At 44.4% G+C, this 19,051-nt stretch overlaps 1 protein-coding gene across 6 annotated transcripts; it reads left to right on the top strand.

Moving 5' to 3' along the window:
- Positions 1 to 3,829: 3,829 nt before the first annotated feature.
- On the top strand, positions 3,830 to 15,426 carry SLC26A2 (solute carrier family 26 member 2). Of its 6 annotated transcripts, none has more exons than XM_049829142.1 (3): positions 3,830 to 3,959; positions 10,328 to 10,981; positions 13,340 to 15,426. In XM_049829142.1, exons 2-3 carry the CDS (start codon positions 10,340 to 10,342, stop codon positions 14,843 to 14,845), a joined length of 2,148 nt encoding a protein of 715 aa, XP_049685099.1. In that variant the 5' UTR covers positions 3,830 to 3,959; positions 10,328 to 10,339; the 3' UTR covers positions 14,846 to 15,426. The 6 variants fall into 6 exon arrangements, with proteins under 6 accessions (XP_049685099.1, XP_049685096.1, XP_049685097.1 ...); XM_049829139.1 differs by lacking the exon at positions 3,830 to 3,959 and adding an exon at positions 4,417 to 4,972; XM_049829140.1 differs by lacking the exon at positions 3,830 to 3,959 and adding an exon at positions 4,983 to 5,141.
- The last annotated feature ends 3,625 nt before the right edge of the window (positions 15,427 to 19,051 follow it).

Here is a 19,051-nt window from a genome sequence, read left to right as displayed (position 1 = left end):
CAGCAGGCTGGGTAAAGGCCGTTCGTGCTTTAAGGACAAGCTCTACAGCCCTCACTAGACAGTTGTAACGCTGCCTTTGAAGCATCGATCACAGGTAATACAGTATCGCACTAAGACTGAAGTACTTAGCGTAACTAAAACCCAGGACCAATGGGACATATTGACCAAAACAAAGACAATAATTATCTGGATGGAACTTGCCCAGCATCTAATTTGGAGGGAAAAGTGCATGTAGCTCTTCACTGCTAGGTTTATCGGACTTGAATTTGGGGCTGATGTAAATACTTGCCAAAACGGAGCAAAAGAAGGTGACTACTGTAGGCAAAATTAATGTGATCCAGGAGATAAGGACTTCATAATTGCTGCTGTATGGCAAAAGCAAAGGATTTCATTTCAAGTGGATGGAAAAAATACATTTTTTAATACTGCTGCAGGCTTACAAAGCTTTTGGATGAAAATTAATATCTAGGAAGGTAGATTTTCCGAGTTAGATACTAAGCTGATGGTGCAGTCTATTTCCCCCCTACATTTGCCTGCTACAATATTAGCAAAGATAGACTCTGAATTTGAGCCTTGTTGTATTTTTAATATTCCATGTATTAGCCTTGAGGAAGCAAAGAGAGGTAAAAGACTATACAAAAGCAATGTAAGAAAACACACTGCAGTCCAGCAATTATTTAAGTAAGCCTTCTAACCCACAACAACACTCTGAAAATTTTAACACCTAATTAGTTTTTGACTCTAGGAGACAATATTGGACCAGAGCATACACTGAGAGTGTAGCAATTCTGCGCAGATATTTGTGCAGGACACTCTTTCTTGATAGCAATATAATTGTAAGATATGTAGTCCTGAGATATGGACAAAGTCTATTTCTTTTTGATATCTTTATGGTTTAAGTATTTTGATTACCTAAGGACTCTGATTCATTGCATCTTTCATTATTTATTATGCTCTCTTCCCTCCACCCACTTCATTTTTACTTGGCATTTGTCTCATCCTTGATGGAAACCTTTAGAGGGGAGGAGAGTGAAGTAGCTGATTTTATGGCTCTTTTTTTTGCTTTTGCCAAGCATTGCATGATGTGGCTGAATTTATAATCAAATGCATAAATAAAATGCATTTCAAAAGCTGGGTCAGGCCTCTTTCTGTTACTTAGTCTGATGGGTTTTCTAAGTCAGTCAGACATGCCACATCTAGATCTTTATGTGTCTGACACTAGGGCCTTCTAAGACCAGCAGGTTAAACACGAAAACCCACGGGTACCGCTTTGATTTTGCACACTGGACGCTGCAAGAGGTCTTGAGGAAGGTTGTCCTAAGGCTCCTGATTGCTCCCCCCAAATGCTCAAGTTCAAGAAGCTCAGGGTAGCTTAATGTTACTTCTGTTTTGTCCCTATTTTCTGACTATTAACGTTTGCCTGGGTGACCAGATAAGCTGCCCACGTGGGGAGGCACGTCTGTGTGGGCTCCGATATGCAGATAGATCTCACTCTCTAGGCAGCAAGCTAGGCAGCTCCCACCTTCTCCATCTCCAAATTTCATGCAACATTTTGCAAATGCAGGCCCAAATCTCAGGTGACGGCAAGTTGTACAAGGAAGGAAGGACAAGGAGAGAAAATAAAACATGTTTTTAGCTGCTTTCACCATAGCCCACCTGTCTTACCACAGAGCCGTACAGCCGGCAGGACCGAGGCAGTGGGCAGGGAGGTAGTAGGAGGACGCTACCGAAAGCAGGAGGCTCCTTACACAAGGCTGGGAGCCAGATGGCATAAACCAGCTGAGAGCTGGGGGAAATCAGAGGGTGCTTTAATCTGCTGACTGAAAAAGCAGAGCTGGAAGCCTGGAGACGACTGAGAAGAACCAGGGAGAGCTGCCGCACAGGGCTTTTATTGACGGGGCAGAGAGGGATGATAAGACCGTCCTGTGCCGCCCATCGAGCTCTTTGCCAGGGGCACCGGGGTGCAGCGGGGCTCTACGAGAGCTGCCGGGTAAAGAGGCAGGGCGGGAGGGCTTCCCTCTGCTGCAGTGCGCGGGGCTGCCCAGCAGTATGTGCCCGGTGGAACAAAACAGAGCGTTTTTCAAGATTATTTTGCAGTCTGAGAAACTGGTCTCTGGAGATTTGATATTACAAAGATGATGGGGCAATGTGGAGAACCGGAGGCCGTGGGTTTGACAGGTAGGCTGAGCGGGATGGGCAGATGGCAAATGCTAGCGTTCGTATGTCAGCCAGCCCCAGCTCACCACCGTTCCTTGGCAGGAGGTTCTGGAGTGTGAGGAGCCCAGAGGCACATTTCTCCAAGGCCAAAGGTTCCCTTAGCCTTGTACAGAAATACATTAACCATAAACTTAATATACCCCGAGAAGAGGAAAGCAGCTGGAAGTTGAATGATTTACTTATCTTAAATATTTACTTGGATTTTTTTCCCCTACTTTTTAGAAAACCAGTATACAGTAAAAAAGAAAAAACCCAAACCCTAATAATAGCAGTGATTCAGAAAAAAATTAATGCTTGGGATTTTTTTTAATATCATGCTCTTTATTTGCACTCCAAGAAGATACTGCTTGGTTTTCTTGTTAAATTTCTGCAGAGTCCCCCCACAAAAAGCTCCTCTTAATGCTTTTGTCACAGATGTCACTCCTCACAAGGATTTGCTCTGGTAGTCGTGGAGTCACCATATACTTCAAACTCAATTAAAACTCCTGTGGAAGTCCCTAAGAGGATTGGGAAGTCAGAGCCACTGATGCTTTTGACGGTGGGTAGCCAGGGGAGAGGGAGAGAGCTCTTTTTTTTCCTTTGCAACCTGCCTGTTCTAGTTACCATGACATCTAGTTAAACCCTTGTGGAGAGGGTAAATGTTTACTATTGGAAATATTCCGTATTTCTACAGCAAGATTTACAGCATTTGCCTAACACCAAAAGACGTGAGCATGGATTCTGCAGGCGTGAAGCTGGTCTCGCTTTCTCTGATCATGTATTGATGGGCTTTTTGGCAGCTCGAGGTTCCACCCGAAATGCAAATACTAGGCAGCGTTCCATTTCAGAGAATGTCTGCTTTTCTGTGCAAATGGCGAAGGAAAGGCAGACGAGGCTGGGTATGGCCCCTCCGACCTTGAACCTCCAGGCCAGAGATAAAAAAAAGAGTACTGAACAAAACCCTGCTATTTTTCAATACTGACATTGTCAAAGATCCTCTGTCCTTCCCACTTGGAAGCACCTCCCAAACAGATCTGGACACCAGAGCAAACAAGACTGAGGGATTTTAAAAGGCTATTTTTCAGGAATCATAGTGGTACCCCAAAGCAAAATGAGGCCATTTTCTGTCAGAAATTGTTACGGTTTCCCTATCTGTGTCACGGGTGGAAAGTTAAGGTCGCTTCACCTCAAGTTACCAAATCGAAATTAATCTTTCAAGCGTGAGTGCGACTTAATTAACAGAAACGCGGACTCTTCACTAGAGTTCCTCCGGTTTGTTTGTTTGTTTCGGGTTGGTGGCTTTTCTGGGGTAAGGAGCAGAATCAGCGGGTCGCGCTCCGCACCAGGCTTTTTCAGGCCGCTCGTAATTCTGAACACGCTTGGAATTAACTGGAAAGTAAAAACTGAAGCGGGGTGGGGGGGGGGGGACGGGGTGTCTGGTCCGGGCGGCCCGTTAGGCCAGGCCTTGCCTGCCGAGGCCTCTCGGGCGGCCCGGCCCGGCCCTCCCCTCCCCTCCCGGCGACGGGCGGGCTCCGCGCTGCGCCGAGGGGCGCGGCGGGGGCGGCTCTGCCCTCCCCTCCCCTGCCCGCCGCTCCCGGCCCCCTCGCGGGGTAGGCGGGCGGGGGCGAGGAGCAGGACCGGGCCGGCGCCGCCGAGCAGCCGGGAGCCGCTGCGGCCGGCCGGTCGGTCGGTCGGTGTGTCTGTCTGTCGCTGGGTCCCGCCCGCCCGGCCGAGGTCTGCCCGGAGCCGCCTGCGGCCCCGCGGTGAGTGGGCGCCTCAGCGGGCGCTGCCAGGCGAGGAAGGGGAGGGCGGCGTGGGGGAACGGGCGGGCCTGGGGGGCGGGGGAAGAAGGGACGGGCAGGGCGGCGGGCAGCGGGGCGCCGGGCGGCGGTGGCGGGTTGCCGTGGGCCCGCCTCGGCGCCCCACGGGGGGGTTCCTGCTCACGGCCCCGCTCCGTGGAGTGGCTCGCGAGGCGGTGCCTCAGCGTGAGGAGAATAGAAAATGAAAGCCGGGGGGGAGTGCTCGGTGCCGGTGGGGGGGATGTGTGTGTGTGTGAAGGAAGTGGTGCTGAGATCGATAGGGTGAAACCAAGTGTTGCATTAAAAGCGTTGTACTTCCCTTTCTCTATCCTGGAAACTTCATGTTGGTTGGCTTCCGAAGTGATACACCAGTGCTCAGCAAAAATCCGTGGTTTCAGGAGTACAAGAAGTGTGTGGATTTCTTCTTGCTGTGCGCTCTTCTTCTTGCTGTGCGCTCTTCTTCTTGCTGTGCGCTCTTCTTGCAGATTTCAATTTAAAAAAACAAAATAGAACGATTTTTTGAGCCCTCCCTTACGCAGTGCAAACCCTGTGCTTAGCTTTCCGCTCAGAGGCGGACAGGTCTCTTGCACGACCCTCTGCCCCGTACAGGCAGCCCACTGCCGTGGCTGCCCTCCTGGCTGCGAGGCCAGGCCGGCGGGCAGCGTGGCAGGGGCTGGCAGCCACGGCCCAAGGAAACGCCTTTGGGGCAGCGCTTCCTCCACCTGTCCTCACTGCCCCGGTACAGCTCGTCACCGTTCAGCCTTCGCTACCTAATGGTAAGGGCGGGAGGGGGGTCCTGACGGAGAAGTGACTTGCTGAAAATACTACTTGGGAAGCCCTCTGTGGCAAATCCGGTTCGGATGGAAACTGCTTGAGTGCTGTGTGAGGCCGTAGACGGCTATCTTCAAGAGGGATCCGCATCAGGCAGGGCAGGGCAGTGTAACCGTCACACTCGATGTGCAGCTGCTTTCTCGGAGGTGAGCTGAATTTCCTGGAAGGACTGGCTGCGAGCGGGGCTGCCGACTTCCATGGGACCTTCCCCAAAGAGGCTGGGGGCTGTGCGAGGCTGGTGGGCAGCTTTGCTGCTGCTGCTCGGGAGAACTGACATTTGAAGTAGGAGGAGATCAACTATTTCACGCAAACAAGGTTTTATTGTCCGGCTTTGCAGGTTTTCCTGCTTGAGTTAATGGCTGGTGATTATTGTGCCGACAGTAATGTAGCTTTGTTCCAAAATGTGTTGCTTAAATGTGGTATGTTGTTTTATGGGTCTTAGTAAGATTTCAGTATTCATATGATTTTAAGTCTCTTGTTGAAATTAAAGTTCGTAGCTTGAATGTTTTATTGGAGGGTGTTAAGGATTTTGTCAGAAATCTGAATTTTCTTCCAAGGTACATGCAGTGCTGTTCCAGCGCCTATCTCGGTGTTATCGTGGCGGTATTGAATTTCCTTGTTGCTCCACAATACTTAAGAGATTATTTGTAAATGGCTGTTGTCCAGCAAGAGTAAGGACAAAGATATAGTTATCAAAATGTTGTGATACGCTTTCCTTTTTTACTCTTAGGGTGAGATTTTCCAAGGACCCAGAGGTAGTAGCCTACCTCCGGTTCAGTTCATGTGGAACTTGGATTTCTGATTCATCTGCTTCTCCTTTACATCTCTTCAGAAATTGTTCATGTCTCTTTAGATTATGTGTTTATGCATTAGTTTTTAAGTGCATGCATTTAAGTGCATGTAACTTCTCATGTCTAGCAAGTGAGTACGTGAGGGTGGGTAGTGATCACATACAGTGACAACTGGTGCACCTGAAATGTAGAAAAATAATCTGGAAAACTGAGATTGGTGTTATAGAAAGAACACTTTTGATTTAGTTTCTACTCTTAAATGCACACCTCTTATGTTTAACCTTGTAAATATGTTATTCAGCAGGTGAGTAAGCTTCACAATCCATTATTCTCATACTGTCAAGGTGACTGTGATCTGTGACAAAGAAATGAAGTCCAAGCCAGCAAGGCCCTGTGCTGCAGGTAGTGTTTCCCCAAAGAGAGACGCTAGACAGGTGATAGCTCACGTCTGCCATGTCATGGGATCAGTCAGAAAGGCCCAGATGGGATCCAGAAAAACAGTCTGTAACAAGAATGCAGTACCTCCCCATATCTTTATTTTATGGCAGTCACTTGATAACAGAGAGATACTGGAAATTTCCTCAGTTCTGTGTTGTAGTCTTTTTCTTTGTATCTTAAGTAAAGGTTTGTGGCAGGTGGACACCCCCTGAAGATCTTCCTCAGGCCAAAAGGAGCTCATAAAAGTGAATTCTAGGCAGACAAATTAGTTGTACGTAAATAGCAGCTTTCAAAATAAAAAGCACAGTAGCTCCTTTTCCAAGTTAAATATACAGAATATCGTTCAGTATACTGAACCAAAGGCTGTTTCCATTTTTATTTTTTTTTTAAGAACAAAATCCAGTTTTACTAAGTAAGCTTGGGCTAAACGGTTACACAAATAATACAGAGCAATGCTTTCAGGCAGAAAAGGGTGAAACGTGTTGCAATTTTTGTCATTTCCTAGTGTCCTGACCTGGCAAGAGGCAGTGACTGTGTGATGAAAGGCCCTTTTCATGCCACGTAGTGAAAGCTGTCATGCAGCTCAACACAAAGATCCAGTATATGCTCAGAGTTTAGTAGCCAAAAAGATTTTTACTTAGAACAGTTCTCCACTGTCTAGACACGACCAAAAAAACCCAGTATCATCTACTATGCAGATGCTTGATGGCACTGCAGGGAAGAACTACACTGAACTATCTGGGTTTTGTGTCGGAGTTCCCTGGAATGTTAAGAAAAACTCCCAGGTTTGAGTGAGCTGTCTACAAGTCCTGGATGAGGGAGAGAGGAATCAGAAGGGTTTTCATTACTAAAATCTTTTCTAAAATCTCAGAAAACAGACTCATTCAAGTAATTTGCTACACATAAAAAGTAGTCTGGGGTGAATTTTTCCCTCAGCTTTTACAGTATTGATTTGTAACTCTGTGCTTGTGAAATCAATAAAGCTGCTCAAGCAAATACAACTACAGAATGTGCTTATGCAGAGTACTGCAGACACATGCTTTTGTACACTATATTCACTTCATTCTCAGTATTCGTTTTGGTTTTTTTTTTGGTAAGTGCTATAAATAATCCCTGAGCGGACTTTGCAATACTGTACACGTGGCTGAGATTTGATATCTGGAAGGTGGGGATGGATTCACCTCCAAGCGTGATTACTATGTGATCTTGAGTATGTCATTTCTTGTAGTGCATGTTTCCTCATTGTAAAGATCCTTATTCTTCATATGGCTCTTCTGAGCCTATAATTATTCTAACACACATTAAAGATACTGAATTGGAAGGCATTAGCCAAGGGAAGCTTGTCACTATAAGATGTATATAGGTATGTCATACAGTAATACTGTATGGCCAGGAAGCTGTAAGATAGAAGTTTGGAATAATCAAGAAGGCGGGTAGCCAAAACTGAAGCTTTCTTTTCTTACCTTCTATTGTACTAGGTGATTAACTTGTCTAACAAGAACAAATATGGAGACAAAAAAATAAATTTGAAAATTTAGCCCTAAAAATGTATATGTATTAGAGTTCTGGGTGCACTCATCTTTGGATCCAGAATTCTCAGTTCTCCAAGCTATAAGGGCCAGGATGAAAAGAAGGACATAGATACAAGAAATAGGACTTGAGTTCAAATTACGGAATTTTTCACTTAGGTATCACCTAACCTAGCAGTGCATTAAAGCTTCATTTTTCCTTTTTTTTGGAGTGTGACTTTCCCGAAGCAGCACTTCTACCTGTGCTCAGAGCAGCATCCACCAAGAGGCATGTTGCCCCCCTGTGGTGCTTAGAGCTGTTTTCATCTTGCTGGTTTGCAGACCACCCTGCAGACCCTATGTGTGAATTAAGCATAGAGTTGGAGGTATGGGAGTATGGAACAGGGCAGGAGCTGGAGAAAAGCATTGATGCATTGCTAGAGATATCTGGTAGGTGTGGAGAACAAGAGGTAGGTATAATAAAGTATCTCGCCCAGAGCATGAGGCCTGGCAATGCTCTTCAGTCTCCCCCAGCATGTAACAGAGCACGAGTTGTGTAGATCATGATATCATAACAGGAAGGCATACAGCCCCTGTCTTATGCAGAAAGTCCATCCCTGCTGATGCTATTGTGCTATTCGCAGTTTTGGAGCCAGGGAAGTCTCCGTTTGAAACATGGCTCCCTTCCAGTAGCAGTCCAATGGCAGGCTAGCAAAGAGCTGTGTTCAGTGATTTGAAAGGATTCAGGAGCTTACCCACCAAAGAGACACTTGCTGTCTCTGGCTCTGTAGTGAATGAAGACGCCTTTTGGGAGTCCCAGCATGGAGCAGAAGATAAAATGTGAACCTCCGTCTCTGGTATTTTCTGTTGGCTATCTGTCGGCATCTGTCCCGTGTGTTGACTTTAGATAGCCCTCTGCACGCTGTAGCCTGGTAGCTGTAGGGAGCAGTATGCTACGGTGTGAGGTGGAAGAGTTGGATTACTTGGGTTGAATTGCTTTCTAATTGGAAGGCTCTTTTAGAAATTTCTGAATATTTTTATCTGGAAGGAGAAGCCAGCCTAAACATTAAGTATTGTAACTGCTTCTACTCTCATGTGGGTTCCTTTGATATGGTTAGGATCTTTTGATTAGGCTGTCCTAAGACAGTAGGTACTTGGGTTGGTATTGTCTTTCTAGCCAGAAGAACCAAAAGTAGTTCATCTCTGTCTGAGCTAGCAGACTGCTGGAGGCATGGCTGTGCGTAAACTGTTATACAGGGCTGGTGCACGGCAGTTTGGATACCTCCGTATGACAATATCAAACCTGGAATGGAGGAACAGAAATTGTATGCTCCAGGCAGCTAGACCAAGGTCTAGGAGAAGGTGTTTCCTCTCTGCATAGCTGTAGGATCAGTGCCTTGCAATGGTCTGACTGCAGGAGAAACGGATGGTTTGAGCACCACGCTTAAACTCGCTTCGCTCCCTTCTCCCCTCACATGTTTTTGAGAGACTTACACTGAAGTGATAGTAGCCGTGAATGTTTTATAGCTACTTGTGAAATGATGATTAAGTGAACAAGTTTTGAGATGGACTTTTCAGGGACATCCTCAGCACTGCTAGCTCCAATACCGATTTGGTGATAAATTCAGTCATAAACATTGCATAGAACGTTAGTTTGATTGATGTTTGCCCTGCACAGAGAAGGTGTAATTAGCACATAAGGGATATGTTGTTATAGCAGTCTGGGTCTGCAAGGTATGTTTGAAAGGGAAGGCTGGGAGTTAGATTTTTCAGGGTTCTGCTGCTGTCTCTGGACTTGACTCCACTGTAGCACCAGGTGAATGGGTTTCTGGCTGAAATCTATCAACTTCAGTGTACTAGTAGTAGCAGGTATTGTGGCTGAGTTTTCTGGACGATTCTGGATTTTTTCTGGAAACTGGGAGTGCTGTATGAATGCTGGCAATCACTGTTGGTATTGTCAAGTTTCATTAGGGCTTCTTTCAAGACTTTGCTCTTTCACAGTCAGGCAATACGTTTCCAATATTAAATGTGTTTTGATACAATCAACTTGTTTTACTGTTTGTAGGCAGCCTGTACTAGAGCACACATTCTAGCAGAAGCGTTCCACCTAACTTCCATTGTGCCCATTAACATGCTTTCTGCTTGTGTGTATTGTTTTGGTCAGATGTAATTTACTTGAAAACCGGCTTTTAAAAAGTGTGAAGAGCATTCTTTGCAGTATGTCATTGGCTGAAATAAAGCCACTGTGTGAAGATTGCATCTTCTTAGGTAACAAATCTTTACAATATTTGGTAGGTGTAATCACTGCATTTTTTTAAAAAAAGTATATATAAATGAGATTTAGACCAAGCTGTGCAATGTTAGAGACATACTAATTGTAGTTAATTTTCAGCAACTGAATTGAAGTGACTGTTGGACTGCTTTGTGTCTATCTTTGCATGGTGGAACAGGCTGCAGACAGTGATTTTATTAAGGAAGCCTCCCAGAGGGACAGTGCTGCTGCATTCTCTTCCATTTCACAACATTGCCAGCAGCAGGTTTATTCTATGGGATGTCAGCTTCCCTCCTAGGGAAGGTGATTCCTTGCTTAACAGGGATATAATGGGGAGGCTCTTTCCAAGTTTGCTTGGCAATTGCTTTCTCTGTGCTGAACTAAGACTTTTAGCCCTTGCTTTTCATAAATATTGTATTCAGTCTATTAAAAAGTCTCATGTAGAGCATTCATTTATGGTTTAATGCAAATGGTCCTTCTTTGTGTTTCTAGGGAGTCCCTGAGATGGCAGCAACGGCAGAATTCAACAACGTCCACTCAGTGACTGAAATGCCAGAAGGAGACGATGCTAAACGCAGTTTTCATCACAGAATGTTCTTGGAACCCCAAGAGAAGAAGAGGAGCATGAAGGCTCTGATGGTTAAGCAAGCAAAGAAAACTTGCAGCTGCACTCCAGCCAAAGTTAAAGACTATGTTTTCAGTTTCTTTCCTGTCTTGCAGTGGCTTCCTAAATACAAACTAAGAGAGTACCTACTGGGAGACATAATGTCTGGTGTGATTGTGGGGGTGTTACTAGTCCCACAGTCAATTGCCTATTCTCTCTTGGCTGGGCAAGAGCCTATTTATGGCCTTTATACATCCTTTTTCGCCAGCATCATTTATTTCATATTTGGAACCTCCCGCCACATCTCAGTTGGCATCTTTGGTGTGCTTTGCCTGATGGTGGGACAAGTGGTGGATCGTGAAATACAGAGAGCTGGCTATGACTTAGAACCAGCTGCGCTCAGTGTCCTCACAGATACAGCAGCGTACGTAAACACCACCATTTCGCCTGTGAATCAGACATTGCAGAAGCTGCTCTGTGATAAAAGCTGCTATGCAATTACAGTGGGAGCCACCATGACCTTCATAGCTGGAGTTTATCAGGTAAGAGGAGGTGGGCAAACAGGTTTTCTGTGGAAATAGTTTTAATTCTTTAAGTGATTGTCCACATGAACAGCCTGCTGGGCTTGCATGTGTCCTCAATCTGCATCCCAAATGAGTGGACACAGGAAGGACTGGAGGCCTCCAGTTACTGTGCAGTTACTGCAGTGCAAGAAATTCCTCTGTGTCCTCTCCTTTTTTAAATAAGTTTTTGTGCTTGTGTTGCTACTCTGTTGGGGACTGTAAGGACCTGCACATAGCCACCTGCTGCTCCCACACAATCTGCTCACCACCTTCCTCGCTGTGGCCTGAAGCTTTTTTTTTTTTTTGCTGGCTTATAGCTTAGGCCTCCATTTCATTGGGCCAAAATGTGGTGTGTCAGCTTTTCATTCCAGACTTCAGGCATTTGCCTTTTCTTCTATCAAAAAATAATCTGGACAGTAGAAGTATCTCCAGTTTCTTTTTATTTATCACTGTGCTTGTAAAACTTTGCTGTTTGCCCATTCAAAGCCAAAACAATGCCATTGTATGAGAGGGATACTAGTGAGATGATAAAATATATTTGAAATAAAACTTTGAATTATTACCATATTAAAATATATTACTCGACAATATTTTACCACTCTGTCTCTAATTACTTCCTAGAATTAACTGCTCGCTGAAATTAAAGCAGGTATCTTTGTTTTTAGTGTCATGCATTAACCAGAATGGATTTAGTTTTAACAGTGCTGCATAGCTGTGGTATTTCAGTTTGTGAGTTCACATTCATTTGTTCTTACAGTGACCTCCAGGGTGATAGCTAATCAGACTGTGTAGGAGCGGAAAAGGAAGCATACCTGTGATACTCTAAAACACTGGTTTTAGGCACAACCTGGGACGACTTCTTGTACTGGAAGTCAGTGTTGAGTAATTTCAGAAATATTCTGGGACTCTGAGGTACACTGGATTTTGTGCTTCATCACTGTAGCATGGATGCAGTTTTGGAGTTGTGAATTGTTTGTAATATTCTTTGCAAGTACAAGTACAATTAAGTTCATTTATATGAAGAAGTCACATTACTGTATCTTAAGTCCCTCTGAATGTTAGGCATATTTTACTTGCTGTCTCTCTGCCTGCTAACCAGTAGGTCTTCACACCCTCAAATATATATATTTTTTTTTTAATTGGAAGCTCTAACCAAAATCACATATTCTTTGTATCAGAAACTTTACAGTCAAATCACAAAAAGCAAGCCTGCTCACACTAGTTGCCTACAGCATAACTAGGTAAGACAATTATTGCTAATGTTTTACAGTTAGAAAAACCTTTAATTAACTTAATTACCAAGGCTGTGAGGGAGACTTTTTTAGAGCTTGGCTCTGAGCCCATGTCCAGTCAGTCCAGGTCCCAAACCAACCTTCTCTTCAGTAATGCTTTGTGGTTCTTATGAAGTTTCCAGGCATGATCCTAGCCTTCTTTGGTTTTTTTTTTTCCCCTCAATTATCTAATAGGACATTCCAAATTGGCACTACTTAAAGTTTTAATACCTGTGAGTTCTGGCCTGCAGTCTTCAGATAAGAGTGTCGACATCCCTGTTGGCCGGTGCAGGGAATTAATAGGTTTCTATCAAACTGCTGTGAGAAGGTCCATGCTCCATTTGGCATGAAGGTTGACGGGGAGGAAGAGACATTTACCAGGTGTGAAAACACATGTGTAGAGTAGGTATCGATAAAACCAGTCATTTCAATGAGAGCGCACCAAGGATGTGTCTGTTCAACTAGCATTAATAAAAATGAATGACAAGGCACTTTAAAAATTTATCTCTATTTATATAATCTGCATCACAAGAGTTTGCAGCTCATATACTTTCTGAGTCAGATGCACCAAACTTTATGCAGTGCAAAGTACAGTTGTTATGACGTAAGGTGTATTTTCATTGCAGGTTGTGAGCTCCAGTATAAGACAGACAAAGACAACCAAAAATGTTTTGGATCCCTGCAAAGTTCACAGAGTTTGTAAGAACTTGAAAGAGAAATGGCAGAAGTAGCCAGTATTTCAGATGCTTTTTTCCCCAGGCTTTCTTTTTTTGCTTGCTAGGGTAACTAGAAGTTATAACTGAACCAATGAGCAAACAATAAACACAGGTTCCGAGTATGAAGACCCTCGCAAAAAGCTGGCGCTCTGTTAGAAATGCATTTTGTTTAAGTGTGGTGCGCCAGGAGCAGCTGAATGCTGGGGACTCTTTTCTCCATGCTCTGACCATGCCTTGTCCTCCAGGGCTGTGCGCAGTGTTTTTTTATTGCACCTCCCTCCAGAGCCCCACAGTGATGACATCTGCGAGTTTTGCATCCTAATCTGTTTTGTGTGGTTGATTCTTTTCAGGTGGCCATGGGTTTCTTTCAAGTGGGCTTTGTCTCAGTGTACCTCTCTGATTCATTGCTGAGTGGATTTGTCACGGGTGCCTCCTTCACCATCCTAACCTCACAAGCCAAGTATCTCCTGGGCCTAGACATTCCACGGAGCAGTGGCATCGGCTCCCTCATAGCCACGTGGATAAACATTTTCAGAAACATACACAAGACCAACATCTGTGATCTCATCACCAGCTTCTTGTGCTTTCTTGTACTTATCCCAACCAAAGAGCTTAATGAATATTTTAAATCCAGGCTCAAGGCTCCAATACCAGTTGAACTAGTCGTGATTGTGGCAGCTACTCTGGCATCTCACTTTGGGAAGCTGAGAGACACTTACGGCTCGAGCGTTGCTGGACACATCCCAACTGGGTTTCTGCCACCCCGCCCTCCAGACTGGAACCTAATTCCTAATGTGGCCTTGGATGCTATCCCCATAGCTATTATTGGCTTTGCCATCACTGTCTCCCTCTCAGAAATGTTTGCCAAGAAGCATGGTTACTCCGTGAGGGCCAACCAGGAAATGTATGCCATTGGCTTCTGCAACATCATTCCCTCTTTCTTCCATTGCTTCACAACAAGCGCAGCTCTTGCCAAAACTCTTGTCAAAGAGTCCACAGGCTGTAGGACACAAATGTCTGGCATGGTGACTAGTTTGGTAATCCTATTAGTCCTCCTTGTGATTGCACCTTTATTTTATTCCCTTCAGAAATGTGTCCTTGCTGTCATAACGATTGTAAACCTCAGAGGAGCCCTGCGGAAATTCAAGGACTTGCCAAAAATGTGGCATTTGAGCAGAGTGGACACAGTGATCTGGCTAGTTACTATGGCAGCCTCAGCACTCATCAGTACTGAGATTGGTCTTTTGGTTGGTGTTTGCTTCTCTATGCTCTGCGTCATTTTCCGAACTCAGAGACCAGAGGCACCGCTGCTTGGCTGGGTGGCAGAGTCTGAGACATATGAATCCCTGTCTGCTTACAAGAACTTGCAAACCAAGCCAGGGATTGTCGTGTTCCGATTCGAAGCACCCCTCTACTACATCAACAAAGAGTGCTTTAAATCCACCCTGTACAAGCAAACTGGAGTCAACCCAGTCTGGGTGAAGGAAGCGAAGAAAAAGGCAGCGAAAAGAATGCTTAGAGAGAAAGAGGTGGATTCTAGTGGCAACCAGACCAGCATCTCCATGGATTTTGTCTCTGAACCTCTGGGGTTTCACACAATAGTGATTGACTGTTGTGCAGTACAGTTTCTGGACACAGCAGGAATACGTACGCTCAAAGAGGTCTGCAAGGACTACAGGGAGATAGATATCCAGGTGCTACTGGCCCAGTGCAATCCTTCGGTGCGGAGTTCCCTGATCCGAGGAGAATTTTTTAAAGAGGGCGAGGACCACCTTCTCTTCCACAGTGTGCACCAGGCTGTGGACTTTGCATTGGATGCACAGGGGCACAGTGGGACCAGCACTTCTAAGAACTAGCAGTGGAAAGGCAGCAAACTGGAACAAAGCCTGGGAAAAAATGGCTGTGGGTCTGTATGTCTATGCAATATATATGCACTCAGACAAAAAGAGCCAGGGTTGTTAACACACTGGTTACTATGCAGTCTGTTTTGATGCTTTAAATTTGCCTGCCTGGGTATAGTGATTCAATAGGTGGTACTGAATGAAGGAAATTTCTTAACTTGATTATGGCCAATCTGTGAATCTAAGAGTTTTCATATGATTGTTCATCTCATTTCTCTTCTCTCTTGAACTTTCTATGTCTCAGTTCCTCTCTGAGTTTTGATTGTCAGCATTGAAGTCTTTATTGCAACCCTATCTTTATGGATCAGACAGAATTTTGAAGTAGTCTAGGCATCCTGTCCAGCCAAATAATGAGAGGCAACTCATTTCTTGTCCCTTGTTCTGGCATTGCTTTTCCATATCACCACAGCCTTGTATTTTCTAAAGAATGACTGACAGGAACTGTTTGCTCTGGTCTTTACTGTGGAGTGATTGGTTGTTGATTTTGTAACCTCCCTGAATTTGAGACAGATAGATAAATAAAATCTAAACATGCATGAAGGTCTTAATGAATAGCTTCTAACCATCTACCACCTCCAGAGGCTTTGTCATTGTCTGCTGAGAGCCTAATGCAGCCAGGCAATGGGGACATGGTTATCTCATTTCTGCACAGGCCGTTACATGCCAGGAAAGTTTGCCTCTTCAGCTTGAATTTTTCTGGAATTATTTTTATTCAGAGGTGGCTGTTTAGAAGTCTGATTCATGCTTATGGTCAGTTATTTGTTTTCATAATGTTTAGGAGCTCTTTAGATTTGTGGACAGTAGATATGGAAAATCTAAGGGTGGGATAGAAGTAAAGCAGAAATTGCACTGGGGGATTCTTTCCTCTTTACACTCGACTCCTCTCTCCTGTACTCTTTCCATGCTGCCCAGGTGGAGATTTTTTGACCTGTGACCATGCACAGGTTTGTGTAGCCAAATTCTAACCAAGAAGGGCAAAACAGCAATTATTTATTAAAAGATGTTTTTTCAAATCCATTTCTACCTGTGCTAGAAAGGGAGGAATAGGAATGTTACTTCCAAGAAGTACACACTTTCCACAGCTTACAGCATACGTATTTGTAGCTCCTGGGTATTTGTTTACATAAAAGCACAATAAAACAGCCATAAATTGATTTTCAAAGAATTAATTTAGATTACAGCTAAAAGATATACTGAAGTGATTTATGTTTAGTTAGAGCACATTGAATCTGGCCTCAGTGCTATTTGTGCAGCCACGACTGGCAATACAGCCTCCAAATTCCATTTCAAGCGAGACACAAGAAACCGTATTAAAATGCAACAGCAAAGGCAGCCAGCCAAGCAAAAGAACAACTTTTAATGTTCTTATTTAAGATAACGTCCAGAGGTCATAGTATTAATAAGTCTATATTAATACACACAGCCCTGGTTAAAAGGGAACAGAAATAAATGCTATTTGCCAGAGAGTTCAGTATAATAGAGAGTCCTTTGGAATTAACTGAAGATTAGAGCTTGTCATGACTGGAATTTCTTAAAACAGTGGGTTTTCAGCTGTTTTCTTTTTAGGACTAGAACCATTTTTTAACAGAGGCATGAATCTGATTTGAGCCTACTGGCAAGAAGCACGTTTCGCTTGAATATGTTTATGGACCCTTTAGAAGTAATCCAATTTCACCTTTAGGAATCAAGGACCACTGATTGAAAACTTGCCCTAAAGAATTTGTTTTATAAAGGAATTTCATATATATATATATATACACACACACACATGTACGCACATATATATATATATGTGTGTGTATATATGTGTGTTTGTGTACATATATATATACATATCTTCTGTATGATGGATGCAGCAGCTATATATATCCAGTTACACTTTTGTGATACTCCTGTTTATGTCTGGGAAAGGGCTCTTCTGCCTTCTACTGTTTTAAATGAACAGTGGAAGACATGTACTAGATTTTATAAGGGGAAATCTGCCTTCTGTTATCCCTGCCTCACAGCTTAATTTGTAATCTATAGGAAGAGGGAATCTCAGAATGACTGATTTTGGGTCTATGCATCTGTCTGGAACAGGAACGTTCATCCCAGGTGCAACCTTCAGAACCCCAGGCCAGACTGGAAGATGGTATAAATCAGTTGATCTCCATTCCCAAACGTACTAATCAGCAATTATCACTCTAAATGAAGAATTAAGAGATCATTAGCACATTCATTAATGGCAACAACACAGCATTATGGAAATTAACACTCACAGTCTCAGCTATACTAAAGACAACTGGAAATGTCTTTAGTAGTCTCCTGCTAAATGTCAGGCTCTTTTTTTACATTTATTGCTGCTATAGATAGTACTGTCAGTTCCTCCTAATGTGGCAGTTGCACTAATAAATGTTTTACTTCTGTGAATGTTTTGACATGGAAACAATTTTCAGTCCACTTAATAAAATAGGGAAAGGTACTGCAGTGGAGCACATGGTGCTTATTTTTGGATTTCTAATGACATTGCCAGCATTAGTCTTGTGCGATTTAGTGATCTTGATTTTCTTGTAAGCCATTGCAGTTCCATCTGCTCCTCTGTAATTCATTGCGAAACCAACGTCCACCTTCTTGACACTTCTTTCTGTGTTTTGCTGTAAGACATTGCATATGATTGACTGTAAATAGAAGAATCATTGCCTTTGTGTATGTTGCTATTATGTGTGACCTGCTACTCAATTTTCATGCCAGATCCTTTGATAAGCCTAAAGCTCCTGAATAGAGAGTGTAAAACCCCAAACCCCACCAAGTCAGCTGGGTTCTGGAGCTGGGAGAATGGGGACTATGGACCACTGTGCATGTTCCCCCCCAAGCAGGCTGGAGCCTTGGCCTGATGTGGGGCTGTGCGAGGGTTTGTGTAGCTGCAGGAGTAACAGTGCTGCCCAGGAACAACAGATTAACCTGGAGATGTCTTTATTATGGGGCTACTGTGACACTGTGTTACGCAGCCATGTGCCTTTTTCCATAATGAGTGTAATAACGCAGGACCTAGTTCCTGCTCAGTGCTGCTGCATGAGTCACTGTCCTGAACTATATACGTAAGGGATTTCTGTTTTCATGCTTATTTATTTTTAGCTAATTTTAATCTAAGTCCGCATATGGCTCTCCCAGCCAGGACAGCAGAGCTTCCATGACTGCTGTGCTCCTTCCCCGTTGGGCTGCGGTGATGAACGGAAAGGTACTTTCTCTTGGGAAAAAACAGCCATTCCTTTGTCTCTGCTTGCTTCTGCTTGCTTGTACCACGAGACATTAAAATCCACTGCTGATGTGTCTGAAGTGCAGAAGTGAGGTATTGCAGGTAGGAAAGCATCCTGGCTGCCGCACCAGGGTTTTAAGCCAGTTGATACCCAGCTGCCTCCCACAGCCTTGTGCTGAGGTCGACCGTGAACTCTGCCTGTGCCAGGTCCTAGATCTAGGTCTTACCTGGTGGGATGCAGTCTTTCTGTGGCCAAACCTCCCTTGAGAAGACCAGCAACACTGTGCGTCTCCTTGGGTCCAGTTCCATGAACCTTTCACCCAAGGGCTCTGCTAACTCACTGTTCCCCACCACGCTTAGCTACCTGCTATCATCTCCAGTGCTGCTGGTGCAAAGAGCTTTTAAGCAGGCTGAAGTCATGTCACCCACGTGTCTCCATTCCAGAAATGGTGCAGGAACACCCATGCTGGCCCTGCACACAGGCACACAGGCAGGCGCGGGCTCACCCAGGCTCAGCACTGACCTTAGCCTCCCTGTGCTCCCAGCGCAGTGAGGAGCACGGCTGGGCTGTAGGAGACTGCTGGTCTAGAAGATCATAGAAACTGGAACAAGAGGAAACCCTTTGAGCTGAGGATGAAACTCTTCAGGCAAAAAGTTTGTTTCAGGGCATTATCTTCTGTTGTGTTTTTTTTTTTTTTTTACGGAAAGGTGATTTACATTCTTTAGATTTTTTTTACCGACATGGCTAAGCTAATGAAGCTGTGATGCAGATAGCAGTCGTCTGCTGCTGATGCCATACAAGGTGCTTTGTGTCTGTCTAGCTTACTTTGCTTTACTGAGTCTCGGTGTAGGATATCGTTGTGAGACTTCAATATTGATGTAACTGTCCACACCAGAAGGGCTTTGCACTTCTACTATGCTGGCAT

Source organism: Accipiter gentilis, chromosome 26 (genome assembly GCF_929443795.1).
Source record: "Accipiter gentilis chromosome 26, bAccGen1.1, whole genome shotgun sequence".
Taxonomy (NCBI): Eukaryota; Metazoa; Chordata; class Aves; order Accipitriformes; family Accipitridae; genus Astur; species Astur gentilis.
This window is presented reverse-complemented; position numbering and strand designations above follow the sequence as displayed.